Consider the following 12,852-nt stretch of genomic DNA (forward strand, 5'->3'; position numbering starts at 1 on the left):
ACTCTCTTTGTCTAGGGTGCAGGTGGGTGTAAGCTTCTGCTCTGAACTGGACTGATGGTGAACTATGTGCCCAAACTCCATTCTACACTGTCAGGCACGCTGTCATTCACTTGGGAGGGTTGTTGAATGAGATGACTCATTCTTCATTCCACACAGGGAATAGCAACGAAGTAGCAACGAGAAGTCCGAAGGCGATCAAAAGGGACTTTAGGGATTTGGGGCGACTACTTAGAGGATCAGGGGCGCAGGTTGTGTTTGCCTCTGTCCTTCCGATAGGGGGGATCGAAGCTGAAAGGCGTGCTGTTCACATAAACTCGTGGCTTCGAGACTGGTGTGACCGGCAGAACTTTGGGTTCTTTGATCACGGGAAGGTCTATGCTACACAGGGCCTGATGGCACCGGATGGGATGGGCCTCTCTCGGAGAGGGGTAAGGATCTTTGGTCAGGAGTTGGCAGGGCTGATAGATAGGGCTTTAAACTAGAGTCGAAGGGGGAAGGGGCTAAAACCAGGCACGCCGGTGAAGACCTAAGGGAAGGTACGCTAGAATCAGAGGGGCTGGGTGCCAGTGAGGTCCTTCGGGCAGATCCACAAGGTGCTGAGTGTAAGGAGACGCACCTGAAGTGCTTCTACACGAACGCACGCAGTATGAGGAATAAAATGGATGAGCTAGAAGTCCTGGCCCAGTCCTGCAACTACGATATCATCGGCATAAGCGAAACCTGGTGGGATGAGTCCTGTGACTGGGGTGTTGCGATAGATGGTTACAGGCTCTTCAGGAGGGACAGGCAGGGTAGGCGAGGTGGTGGGGTGGCGATGTATGTGAAGCAGGGGCTGGACTGTGTGGAACTTCAGGTCGGAGATGGCAAAGTTGAGAGCCTCTGGGTAAGGATCAAGGGACGAACGAATAAAGGGGATGTCGTTGTGGGAGTCTATTACAGACCGCCTGGCCAGGACGATAGCGCCGATAAATTATTCTTTACAGAACTAAGAGAGGCCTCGAGATTAACTCCCCTTGTCCTTATGGGGGACTTCAACTTGCCAGACGTTAACTGGGAGTGCCACACGGCTGACACGAGCAAGTCCAGGAGGTTCATGAAGCACCTAGATGATAACTTCTTGGTGCAGGTGCTAACGGAGCCAACTAGGAAAGGTGCCCTCCTCGACCTGTTGCTAGAAAACAGAGAGGGTCTGGTGGGAGATGTGGTGATTGGTGGCCGCCTTGGTCAAAGCGACCATGAAGTGGTTGAGTTCAAAATTTACGGTGACAGAAAGAAAAGTGCCACCAAAACCTCATCCCTAGATATGGGGAAAGCGGACTTCAGGCTGCTCAGGGAACTAGTCAGCAAGGTCCCCTGGGAAACTGCTCTTGAAGGCCTCGATGTCCACCAGTGCTGGTCATTCTTTAAACGATGCCTCCTAGAAGCACAAGATCAAGCAATTCCTAAATATCGCAAGTCAGGCAGGCGGGGCAGGAGGCCGGCGTGGCTGACCAGGAACATTCTAATGGAGATTAGGCGGAAACAGAGAGTGTTTCGCTACTGGAAGGAGGGCCAGGTGTCATGGAAAGAATACAGGGATGCCGTTCGTGTTTGTAGGCAGAAAATTCGTGTGGCCAAAGCACACCTTGAGTTGAAGCTGGCTGTGTCTGTGAGAGAAAATAAAAAGGGCTTTTTCAGATATGTGAATGGAAAAAGGAGAACTAAAGAATACATAGGGCCGCTCCTTGATAGGGAAGGTCTCCTCACAGACAATGACATAGGCAAAGCAGAGACGCTTAACGCCTTCTTCGCCTCTGTCTTCAATGCCGATGATGGGCTTCGGGACCCAGGGTGCCCTGAGCTAGAGGACTGGGACGGTGGGGATGACAAACTCCCAACCGACCCTGAACGTGTGCGGGATTTGCTACTCCACCTGGATCCCTACAAGTCCATGGGTCCGGATGGGATTCATCCCCGGGTGCTGAAAGAGCTGGCGGACGTCATCGCGGAACCTCTCTCAATTATTTTTCAACGATCCTGGGAATTTGGAGAGGTCCCGGTAGACTGGAAGCTGGCAAATGTTGTGCCGATTTACAAGAAGGGTCAGAAAGAAGACCCTAGCAATTACAGGCCTGTCAGTCTCACGTCAGTGCCTGGTAAAATCATGGAGAAGATGGTTCTCGAACTTATTGAGGCTCACCTGGGGGACAAAGCAGTCATTGGTCCCAGCCAGCATGGGTTTGTGAAGGGCAGGTCCTGCCTAACTAACCTGATTTCCTTTTATGATAAGATCACCCGTATGATGGACCAAGGGAAACCAGCTGATGTGATTTTTTTGGACTTCAGCAAGGCTTTTGACACGGTTTCCCATAGGATCCTACTGGACAAAATGTCCACCATAGAGCTAAATAAAAACATCATACGATGGGTGAACAATTGGCTAACGGGCAGGGCCCAAAGGGTTATGGTAAATGGGGCTGCGTCAGGCTGGCGGGCGGTCACCAGTGGTGTCCCTCAAGGCTCCGTTTTAGGGCCGGTACTTTTCAATATTTTTATAAACGATCTGGATGTAGGAATAGAAGGTATTTTGAGCAAGTTTGCTGATGACACCAAACTTGGAGGAGTTGTTGACTCGATTGAGGGTGGAAAGGCCTTGCAGAGGGATCTGGATAGGTTAGAGAGCTGGGCGATCACCAACCGCATGAAGTTCAATAAGAGCAAGTGCCGGGTCCTGCACCTGGGACGGGGAAACCCTGGCTGCACGTACAGACTGGGCGATGTGACGCTAGAGAGCAGCCTAGAAGAGAGGGATCTGGGGGTCGTGGTTGACAGCAAGTTGAATATGAGCCAGCAGTGTGCCCTGGCGGCCAGGAGGGCCAACCGTGTCCTGGGGTGCATCAAGCACGGCATCGCTAGTAGGTCAAGGGAGGTGATTGTCCCGCTCTACTCTGCGCTGGTGCGGCCTCACCTGGAATACTGTGTGCAGTTCTGGGCACCACAGTATAAAAAGGACATGAAACTGTTGGAGAGTGTCCAGAGGAGGGCTACGAAGATGGTGAAAGGCCTGGAGGGGAAGACGTACGAGGAACGGCTGAGGTCACTGGGCCTGTTCAGCCTGGAGAAGAGGAGGCTGAGGGGAGACCTCATCACAGTCTACAACTTCCTCGTAAGGGGGTGTCGAGAGGCAGGAGACCTTTTCTCCATTAACACCAGTGACAGGACCCGCGGGAACGGGGTTAAGCTGAGGCAGGGGAAATTTAGGCTCGACATCAGGAGGGGGTTCTTCACAGAGAGGGTGGTTGCACACTGGAACAGGCTCCCCAGGGAAGTGGTCACTGCACCGAGCCTGTCTGAATTTAAGAAGAGATTGGACTGTGCACTTAGTCACATGGTCTGAACTTTTGGGTAGACCTGTGCGGTATCAAGAGTTGGACTTGATGATCCTTAAGGGTCCCTTCCAACTCAGGATATTCTATGATTCTATGATAATAGTAATATCTCTGAAGGAGTACTGGGTTTTGCTCAGAGAAGTCTGCCGAACTTCTCACTTTTTTCTTCTCCTAGAGCAGGTCTGCATGCCCCGAGGCAGCAAATGTCCAACAGCAGCTTCCTCACTGAGTTCCTCCTCCTGACATTCGCAGACACCCGCGAGCTGCAGCTCCTGCACTTCGGGCTCTTCCTGGGCATCTACCTGGCTGCCCTCCTGGGCAACGGCCTCATCCTCACAGCCGTCGCCTGTGACCACCGCCTCCACACCCCCATGTACTTCTTCCTCCTCAACCTCACCCTCCTGGACGTGGGCACTATTACCACCAATGTTCCCAAAGCCATGGCCAACTCCCTGTGGGACACCACAGCCATCTCCTACTTGGAATGTGCTGCACAAGTCTTTTTCTTTTTCATCTCAGCAGAGTTTTCTCTTCTCACCATCATGGCCTATGACCGCTACATTGCCATCTGCAAACCCATGCACTATGGGACAATAATGACCAGCAGAACTTGTGTCAACATGGCAGCAGCTGCCTGGGGCAGTACTTTTCTCTATGCTGTGCTGCACACTGCCAATACCTTTTCCCTCCCCCTCTGCCAAGGCAATGCCCTGGACCAGTTCTTCTGTGAAATTCCCCAGATCCTCAAGCTCTCCTGCTCTGATGCCTACCTCAGAGAAGTTGGTCTTATTGTGGCTAGTGTCTGTTTAGCATCTGGGTGTTTTGTTTTCCTTGTGCTTTCTTACGTGCAGATCTTCAGGGCTGTGCTGAGGATCCCCTCTGAGCAGGGACGGCACAAAGCCTTTTCCACGTGCCTCCCTCACCTGGCCGTGGTCTTCCTATTCATCAGCACTGCCTTTTTTGCCTACCTGAAGCCCCCCTCTATGTCCTCCTCCTCCCTTAATCTTTTGCTGGCAGTTCTGTACTCGGGGATGCCTCCAGCAGTCAACCCTGTCATCTACAGCATGAGGAACAAAGAGCTCAAGGATGTAGTGTGGAAAGTGATGACTGGAGGTTTTTCAGAAGGAATAAACTGCCCGTCTTCTCAATGTTAACTTTATAAAGACCCAGAAATGTTTTTTTTTTTTTTTTTTTTTTTTTTTTTTTTTACTTTGCCTTACTTCTCATAGTGTTTCCCACAAAGAAATGTCATTGTTCATACCTTATTACATTGTATGTACCTGTCTCATGTGACTCCAAGTCTTTACATAAATGGTGGGTCAGGCTTTCTGTGTATTTTACTAAAAGAAAAGACCATGCATTGACTCACTTGCCTGATATCCTTCCTAGTAGACCTCTGGTAGAGCTTCAGGGGCACGTGGCAGTGTGCAGGAGAAGGGTCCTGGCACAGCAGCTCTGTCAGGGTGCACCTGTGATTGTTCCCTGTTTTTGGCCAGCACCCACAGTGATGGTGAATTCACCTGCCTCTGTCCACAATATGCGAGAGGGCTGATGGCAGGCAGGCGTCTGCCTGGAGGGAAGCAGGAGCTGCCAGGAGAGGTCAAGAGCTCGGCAGGGACAGTGTGTGCCAGGGAGTCAGTAGAGCGTGCAGCCCATAGAGCACGGGCATGTCCCAGGTGGAGCCACCCAGAGATAAGGTGCTAAATCTGCGAGGGAACAGGCAAAGAAGATCTCTGCAGCTTCAGGAAACACAGCAGGCATAGGGAAAACAGTCTGATGAACTGGTTGTTATACCTCTGGTGAAATTTCATAAACTGGATATAGTGAAAAACAGCTCCCGACATTGGAAATGAGTTGGACTTGATGACCCTTGTGGGTCCCTTCCAGCTCAGACTATTCCATGAGTCTCTGACTCTGAAGAAGGCCGGCTATCTGTGCGCACCCTCCATGGCCAAAGAACCACTTGTGTGGGAGGCAGTCAGTGGCAGCGCCCCCCACCACCTGGCTCTGCCTTCCCAGCCTGACCAGCACGGCCCTGCACAGTGCCCCCACGGCCCTGCACACCGCAGCCCCCTCGCTCTGCAGAGCAGCACCGCCAGCTCGGGGGCTGTGGGCAGCATGGGCAGGGGCTGCAGGAATGGCTGCTCAGGCCAGCCCAGACGTGGTGGGCTGGGGCAAGGCTGTGTGGGACATGGGGTGTCCTGGGAGCAGAGCAGGGCACTGTGTGTGTGCAGTGGTGCTGCCTGAGGAGCCCCAGTGCCAGCAGTGTGGTGCTGTGCTGTGCTGGGGAGTGGGGCTGGCCTGGGGGGGCTGCAGGGTTTTTGGGGTAAGAGGGTGCGGGCTGAATCTGAGTGAGCCCAATTCCAGAAGCCATTCCCTAGGGTTGCCATCAATTCTTTCAGGACAGACAGTTTCTTAAGGTCATTTACTTTTGAGGGTACAGTCCCTTTTTCAGCCTTTATTATAATTTTCTGCAAAGGTCTCAACATTTCTCTAAAATGCACATTCAGTGCTTGATTCACTTTTTCACACAGAGGTGGCCATTCCCTTCAGGATGCCCTGGAGTTGCTAAAGGCTGTATGAAGAAACGTGAGCCTGGACATGTAGGAGTCCTTCTGAAGAACGAGCTGGTTGGCAGGCAGAGTACCTGAGGGATTGTGCAGGGCATCCCCTGCACCCACTGCTCCTGGGGGGGCTGGGAAGAGGCCTCCTGAGCACAACAGCTCCTTGTAGCCCTGTGGATGCTGGCTGTGAGGTCACTTCTGTCCCAGCCCCTGGCTGGCCAACAGCAGGGAGGCAGAGCCCCTGAGGTCATAAAGGCCATCAGAAAGCTGCCCCCAACAGGGTGACACATATGGGGAGTCCAGGGGGAAGCTGGGAGAATAAAAGTGGGAAATCTGGTGGAGAGAGTAGGGTCTTGGATAACAGTAAGGAAAGATTTGGAAGAGGTGAGAGGGGTTCAGATAAGGCCGTTGCTTCTGCAACACTCACTAGGAAAATATTCATGTTATGTCTATACTTCTAACTAGTAATGAGAAAATCTAGTCCTACCCTTAATGCTCTCTCTCACCCTGAAAGGCATCCATTGCTCTAATCCCCAACCTCATTTCCTACCTTGAAGTCAAACCCCAAACACATTACTTGTTACCATTAGTCACAGCGTCATAGAATCATAAAAACACAGGGTTGGAAAGAACCTACAAGATCATCTAGTCCAACCATCCTCCCATCACCAATACTACCCCCTAAGCTAATAAATCATGCCTTGTAGCACCTGGTCAAGGTGCTTCTTGGACACTGCCAGGGATGGTGACTCCACCACCTCCCTGGGCAGGTCGTTCCGGTGCCTGACCACTCTTTGAGAGAAAAAGTTTTTTCTGATATCTAATCCAAATCTCCCCAGGAACAACTTGTGGCCATTTCCTCGAGTCCTATCATTAGTTATCTGAGAGAAGAGGCCAACCCCTCCTCATCACAACCTCCTTTCAGGAAGTTGTAGAGTGCAATGAGGTCTCCCCTGAGCCTCCTCTTCTCCAGACTAAACAATCCCAGCTCCCTCAGCCGCTCCTCATGGGACTTGTGCTCCAGACCTCTCACCAGTTTTGTTGACCTTCTCTGGACACGCTCCAGTGCCTCAATGTCCTTCTCGTAGTGAGGGCCCAAAACTGAACACAGTACTGCAGGTGTGGCCTCACCACAGCTGAGTACAGGGGGATGATCACCTCCCTGCTCCTGCTGGCTACACTATTTCTAATACAGGCCAGGATACCATTGGCCTTCTTGGCCACCTGAGCACACTGCCGGCTCATGTTCAGCTCTGTCCCAAGCCTATAGCATTGCATGGGGTTGTTGTGGCCAAACTGCAGGACCGGGTGCTTGGCCTTGTTAAACCTCATCCGATTAGCCTTATCCCATCCTATCCTGATCCCTCTGAAGGGCCACCTTACCCTCGGGCAGATCGACACTACCTCCAAACTTGGTGTCATCTGCAAACTTACAGAGGGTACACTCAATCCCCTCACCTAGGTCATCAGTAAAGATATTAAACAAGATAGGCCCCAGTACCTACCACTTGTACAGGACACCACTTGTAACGGGACGCCAGCTGGACTTAACTCCATTAACCACAACTCGCTGGGCATGGCCCTCCAGCCAGTTCTTTACCCAGAGAAGACTATACCTGTCCAGGCCATGGGCAGAGAATTTCCCCAGAGAATACTGTGGGAGACCATGTCAAAGGCTTTGCTGAAGTCTAAGTAGACTACATCAACAGCCCTTCCCTCATCTACCAGTCTGGTCATATGATCATATAACAGACCCCCACCAAGATGTCACCCCTACAGGCCTTTCCCCTCATTCTTATCCATTGACACTCTACCATTCCCAACCCCAAGCTCTTCAACATCAAAACACTCTTTAATATAAAGAGCCACACCACCACTCTTCCTTCCTTGTCAATCCCTTCTGAAGAGCTTGTAGCCGTCTATCACAGTACCCCAGTCGTGGGAGTGATCCCACCATGCTTCATTACAGCAACTAGGTCAGAGCTAGCCTGTCTCACAGTCGCTCCCAGCTCCTCCTGTTTGTTGCCCATGCTGCATTCATTGGTGTAGATGAACTTCAGATGAGACATCTGCCTCACCCCCAGCTTCAGCATTGTTCCCCCAGGCACTTCTCTGGTGATCCCTGTTTTATCCCCTTCCCCCGTAATAGCTAAAGCTCTCTGGATGAGTCCTGCTAGCTCCTGTGCTAGGATTCATTTCCCCCTTGAAACTCTTTGAATCTCTATGGTTCTACTGAGAGAAGCTCATATGCAGCTGAGTTTTGCATTTGAGACCAAAACAGTGTTGTTAACAGACCAGTGTTTCATTTACTGTTGAACCATATCAATGGGTTCTCCATTTCTCATACTGCCCCCCACGACATGTAGGTTGGGGGTATGCAGGACAATGCAATGGGACACAGCGAGGACACCGGACCCAAAGGGATTAAATAGATGCTGCAATAGGTGTTCCAGCCCACCATCCCACTACCAAAAGCACCTCCCAGACTGCTGGGGAAGAGCTGAAGGGCTGTGGGGACCCACCAGCAGGAGCTGGGAGGGCAGTTTGGGTGCCAAGTCCTGCCCAAGGGTCCAACCTTTCTCCCCGTTCAGCTCCTGTAAGAGAGGTATCTCTGCCTGTGGGTGCTGGGCAGGCATCCTTGGGCTCCATGGGGGCCCAAGACAGCAGAGCCAGGGCACTGCCAGTGAGTGCCTCATGGGGCTTCATAGAGATCCACTTCGTCTGGAAACTGCCTGTGGCTGGCAGGACGGAGATGTCTCTGTCACCAGGAATAGTGACCAGGGACCAGGGCCTCTGGCAGCCCCACAGCCAGACACTGATCCTGCTGTCCCTAAGACGTGACCCTCCCCAACCGCTGTGTTTCTGAGCTCTGCTCCCCTTGATCAGCCTCAGGGAGGTGCCCTGACACCTGGGCAGGGAAGCACTGGATCTGGGGCAAAGCCCCAGAGGGTTTTAATATAAACATTTGCCAACACAAAGCATAAAAACAGGGGAATACCAAGAGGGGAAATACCCATGTGTGTCTCCTGCCTGCTGGAAAAGGAAGACCGTTCCCTGGCACTCACGGCTCTCCCAGTGGCACTGAGCTCTCCTCCCTCCTGGCTGCACCCAGCTGCTCAGCAGGGCTGGGCTCTGCTGGCCTGGGGCTCTGGGACCCTTGTGCATGGGGCTCTGGTGACACATCCTGGGTGTCCTCGTGGGGACATGCCAGAGACATCTCTTCAGCATCGTCATAGCCCATGCTTCCCGGGAAGGGGGATGAGGTGTCTTCCTCAGCTCCAGGCTCCCCAGTACTTCTCTGGGAGCGCAGGCTTCCCCCTGTAAGCATCAAGGCAGGCTGTTGTGGTTGGTCCTGAGGGGAGCCCTTTGGGGCTGTACATCACCTTCCTCCTCCTCGCCAGCCCTGAGGCATTTGGCCCATTCTCCCAGCCCCCAGGAAATCTCTCAGGACGGGTTCCCCGTGCTGGGAGATCAGGCTCTTGATACAACATGGACTTGCCTGGCGCTGGGGTTGGCACCAAGGAAGCAGCAGCGCTCCATTGCCCTCTCACCTGTGGCTGCATCCCTGGGCCCATCTCCCTCCTCTGGAATCCCGGGCACATCCCAGTCCCCCTGCCCAGGGACAGGATCCTCCCCAGGGTCAGAAACCTCCCCAGCATCGTCATAGCCATCTGCTGGGTCACCTCCGGGCAGGACAGGGACATCTGAAAGGAGAGGGCAGGTGGTGGCAGTGAGAAGAGACATCCTGCAGAGCAGAGGATGGGAGAGTGTGCAGGGACACAGGGCTGACACGCTGCTGATGTCAGGCCACAGCAGAGCCTTCATCCTTCCAGCTCTGATGATGGCACTCAGTGGCACTGCTGTCTGTCTGTCTGCAGGCAGGAGAGATGGAGCCCTTCCTCTCCTTCCCCCTCCAACCCCTGGGTCTGGCCCCAGACCATCCTCCTCATCACTGTGCCTGGGGTAGTACTGAAGCTGGGTCAGGGACCCCTCTGACAAGGAGCCTGCGGAGAGCTGCAGTGGGTGCTGTGGGATGAGCCCTGCTGCCCTGATTGGTGCTCAGCACTGCTGGGGATGGGCACCAACAGAGCTGGGGGTGCATGGGATGGAGACCAGTTCCCTTGGGACGAGGTGCTTCTCAGAGGGCCTCCCCGAGCTGCCTTGGGACAGCCTCTTTGCTCAGCCCTTGGCTGTTCCCTAGGTGCAAGGCCAGGCAGAGAGGGGCTGTCCCCTCTGGGATGGGCAGAGCTGGTGGGGAAGAAGCTCCTCTGTTGGGCCCAGCACCACTGGATGCTCTCCCACAGACCCCACGGCCCAACGATTTCAGGAACCAAGGGCAAGAGCCGCAGGGGACAGCCCTGGTCTGGGGCAGGGAGAAAGGGCCCTGCAGATGTGCCCCCACAGGGACATGCACCCACCTGAGAGACTGAACCTCGGCTGCTTCTCCCACGCCAGGCTGTAAGCAATCTCCTCGTACACGGCCTCAGGGAAGGGCTCCCCAGCTCTCCCGGAGCCTGGGGACAGAGGCAGAGCTGGTCTGGGGATGGGTAGAGAGGGACAGGACCCCACTGGGCTCCCCCAGCCCCATTCCCTGGGCCAGCACAGGGCTGTCCCCACAGCACAGCCCCACTGTGTTGTGTTGGCACTGTGGCCACAACCCCAGGGAAGACAGCATCCCCATGGAGATGGTCTGGGGCAGCGTCAGCCTCGCACCATCCCTTTGGAGACGGCTCTTGTGCCGCTTTGTTCCCTGGGTCACGTCCCAGTGCAGACCCTGCACCAGCTCCCGCATTTCCCCTCCCCATGGAGCTGCTCCGTCTCTGCCCCACGCGTCAATAACACAGCCCGTGCCCTGTTGGGGGGTGGCTGGAACCACATTGATGGACCCTGCTGCCCCACGCTCCTCCTGCCAGTGCTGCCCAGAGCACTGCCAGCAGCACATCCTCCCCGTCTCCCTCAGCCCACCTCTCACATTTCTCTCCTTCACCCAGGACTCATGTCCTCGTGGTCTGGGTTCTCTCCACCCCTTGCTGCTGGTGCCCCATGGTCTATCAATCCATGGGGCAGCAGATGGGGCAGGGGGCAGGACACAGCTCTGCCTGTGCCCCTCACCAACATCCCCAGCACACCCAGCCCTGCCAGGAGATATCTCCCCACCAGGACCACTGGGGAAGGACCCACCTCTGCGCCGAGCCCTGGCACTTCGCACCTGCCCAGCCAGGAGGGCCAGGAGCAGGCAGAGGAGGGCCCCCAGGATGATGCAGATGATGACAGGCACCGAGAGTCTCTCACTGGTGGTGGTCAGAGGGCCCCGGGGGGGATCTGCATGGGCAGGAAAATGGCAGGGACAGCATCAGGCATGGGAGAGGCTGGGGGTAGGACATGCCACTCCTGACCACAAAAGGCAGCAGGGGCTGGGGGGGCAGGGCTGGGTGATGGAGCAGCTCCCACCCTGCTGGGTACATCACAGACTTCCCCCAGATCCCTCAATTTCTTGGGAGTCTCAGAGCCCAGCAGGGAGCCCCTTCCCCTGGCTGTGGGGCTGGCAGACCCAGCCCCAGGGGAAGAACAACTTACCTGCTTGTGGGGGGGGTGTTGCTGTCCTGGGTGCAGCTGCAGGGCAGGAGAAGGAGAGCTGGGCTGAGAGGCTGGGGCTGAGGTACCAGGCAGCCTCCCTGGCAGACGGCCCCCAACATGTGCCACCTGAATTGTCCCTCCTGCGGGGCTGGGCAGGGTGGCAGGGACAGGGCCCAGCACCACTGCTCTGGGCTGCTCACAGGACAGTGCAGGCAGCCCAGAGGATGTGCTGGGACATCCAGCCCCACAGGGCACACAGCACCCACCACCAGCCTCCAACTCTGCAGGGACACCCCAGCTGGGCCATGCCAGGATCCAGCAGGGCAGACGACTAAGCCAGCTCCTTGCCAACCCCCCAGCGATGTCTCCCAGCCCCACTGCTCACCTGAGCAATGCACAGCTGCATCTGCCTTATGCTGGCAGGCACCGTTGTCCCCTGGCTGGGCCCAGCAGTCCTGCAGAGACAGCTCCGTTCCCCCGCACTCCATCAGCCAGATGGGGCCCGTCCCCTCTCCAAAGGCAGCCTGGCCCAGGGCGTAGACCGCGGGGCCACAGCCCAGCTGCCTGCATGCCACCTGGGCATCCCGCATGTCCCAGGCATTGTCACACAGCGTCCCCCAGGCGCCGCGCTGCCAGACCTCCACTCTTCCTGAGCAGCCGTCCTTGCCTCCCACGGTGCGGATCTTCTCCCTGTCTGGGGAGGCAGTGACCTCCCATTGCACCGGGACAGCTGGGACAGCCCTACCAGGTGAGGGGGGCACATGCAGGGGCAGCTCCCTACCTGTGCACCTCGTGGAGTTGGGGCATGCAGCCACCTGTGGCCTTTCTGTCCATGTCCCAAAGGAAAGAGAAGTTGGGCTGAGGGGACTGCTTTGGGGGTCGTGCAGGAGAGAGCAGGGCTGACCTCTGCTCACACGTCCCCATGCTGCCTGGGTCAGGGCAGCAGCAGAACCCCGTTCATTCAGGGGACACGCACGGCACTGTGGGGGGCACCTGAGTGCGCATCCCCACAGGGTCCCTGGTTCACAGAGCAGCAGGAGGTTGTCCCTGGATGGAGGGCTCCTGCAAGCTCTGCATGGTCTCCTCTGAGACCTTGCCTGGAGATGCGTCTGCATCCCCCAGGAGCTGCTGAAAGCCTGGGTGTTGACTGCTGCTGGTGGACGTGGGTGGCTCTGAGACCTGAAGTCACCTTCGTGCCACCAGCAGCAACAGGGTCTAATACAGAAAGTCAAAGCCCCTCTGGGTTCCTCCTCTGCATTTGACCATACCCAGTGGGGAGCAGGACCTGGTGCCTTGATGAATCAGATTTACCATTGCAGGTGATGTGGGTCTCTTCTCGGAGG

General features: G+C 55.5%; 1 protein-coding gene across 1 annotated transcript; it reads left to right on the plus strand.

The window, feature by feature from the left end:
- The first annotated feature begins 2,511 nt into the window (after positions 1–2,511).
- LOC310887854 (olfactory receptor 14C36-like) lies at positions 2,512–8,602 on the plus strand. Its single transcript, XM_083814032.1, has one exon. It carries the CDS (start codon positions 3,572–3,574, stop codon positions 4,520–4,522), a length of 951 nt encoding a protein of 316 aa, XP_083670158.1. The 5' UTR covers positions 2,512–3,571; the 3' UTR covers positions 4,523–8,602.
- Positions 8,603–12,852: the final 4,250 nt, after the last annotated feature.

The sequence above is a fragment of the Anser anser genome (assembly GCF_964211835.1).
Source record: "Anser anser genome assembly, chromosome: 29".
Classification (NCBI taxonomy): domain Eukaryota; kingdom Metazoa; phylum Chordata; class Aves; order Anseriformes; family Anatidae; genus Anser; species Anser anser.

Coding starts and splice junctions, on each gene's coding strand:
- LOC310887854 (XM_083814032.1), top strand. CDS start 3,572: ATGTCCAACAGCAGCTTCCTCACTGAGTTCCTCCTCCTGACATTCGCA.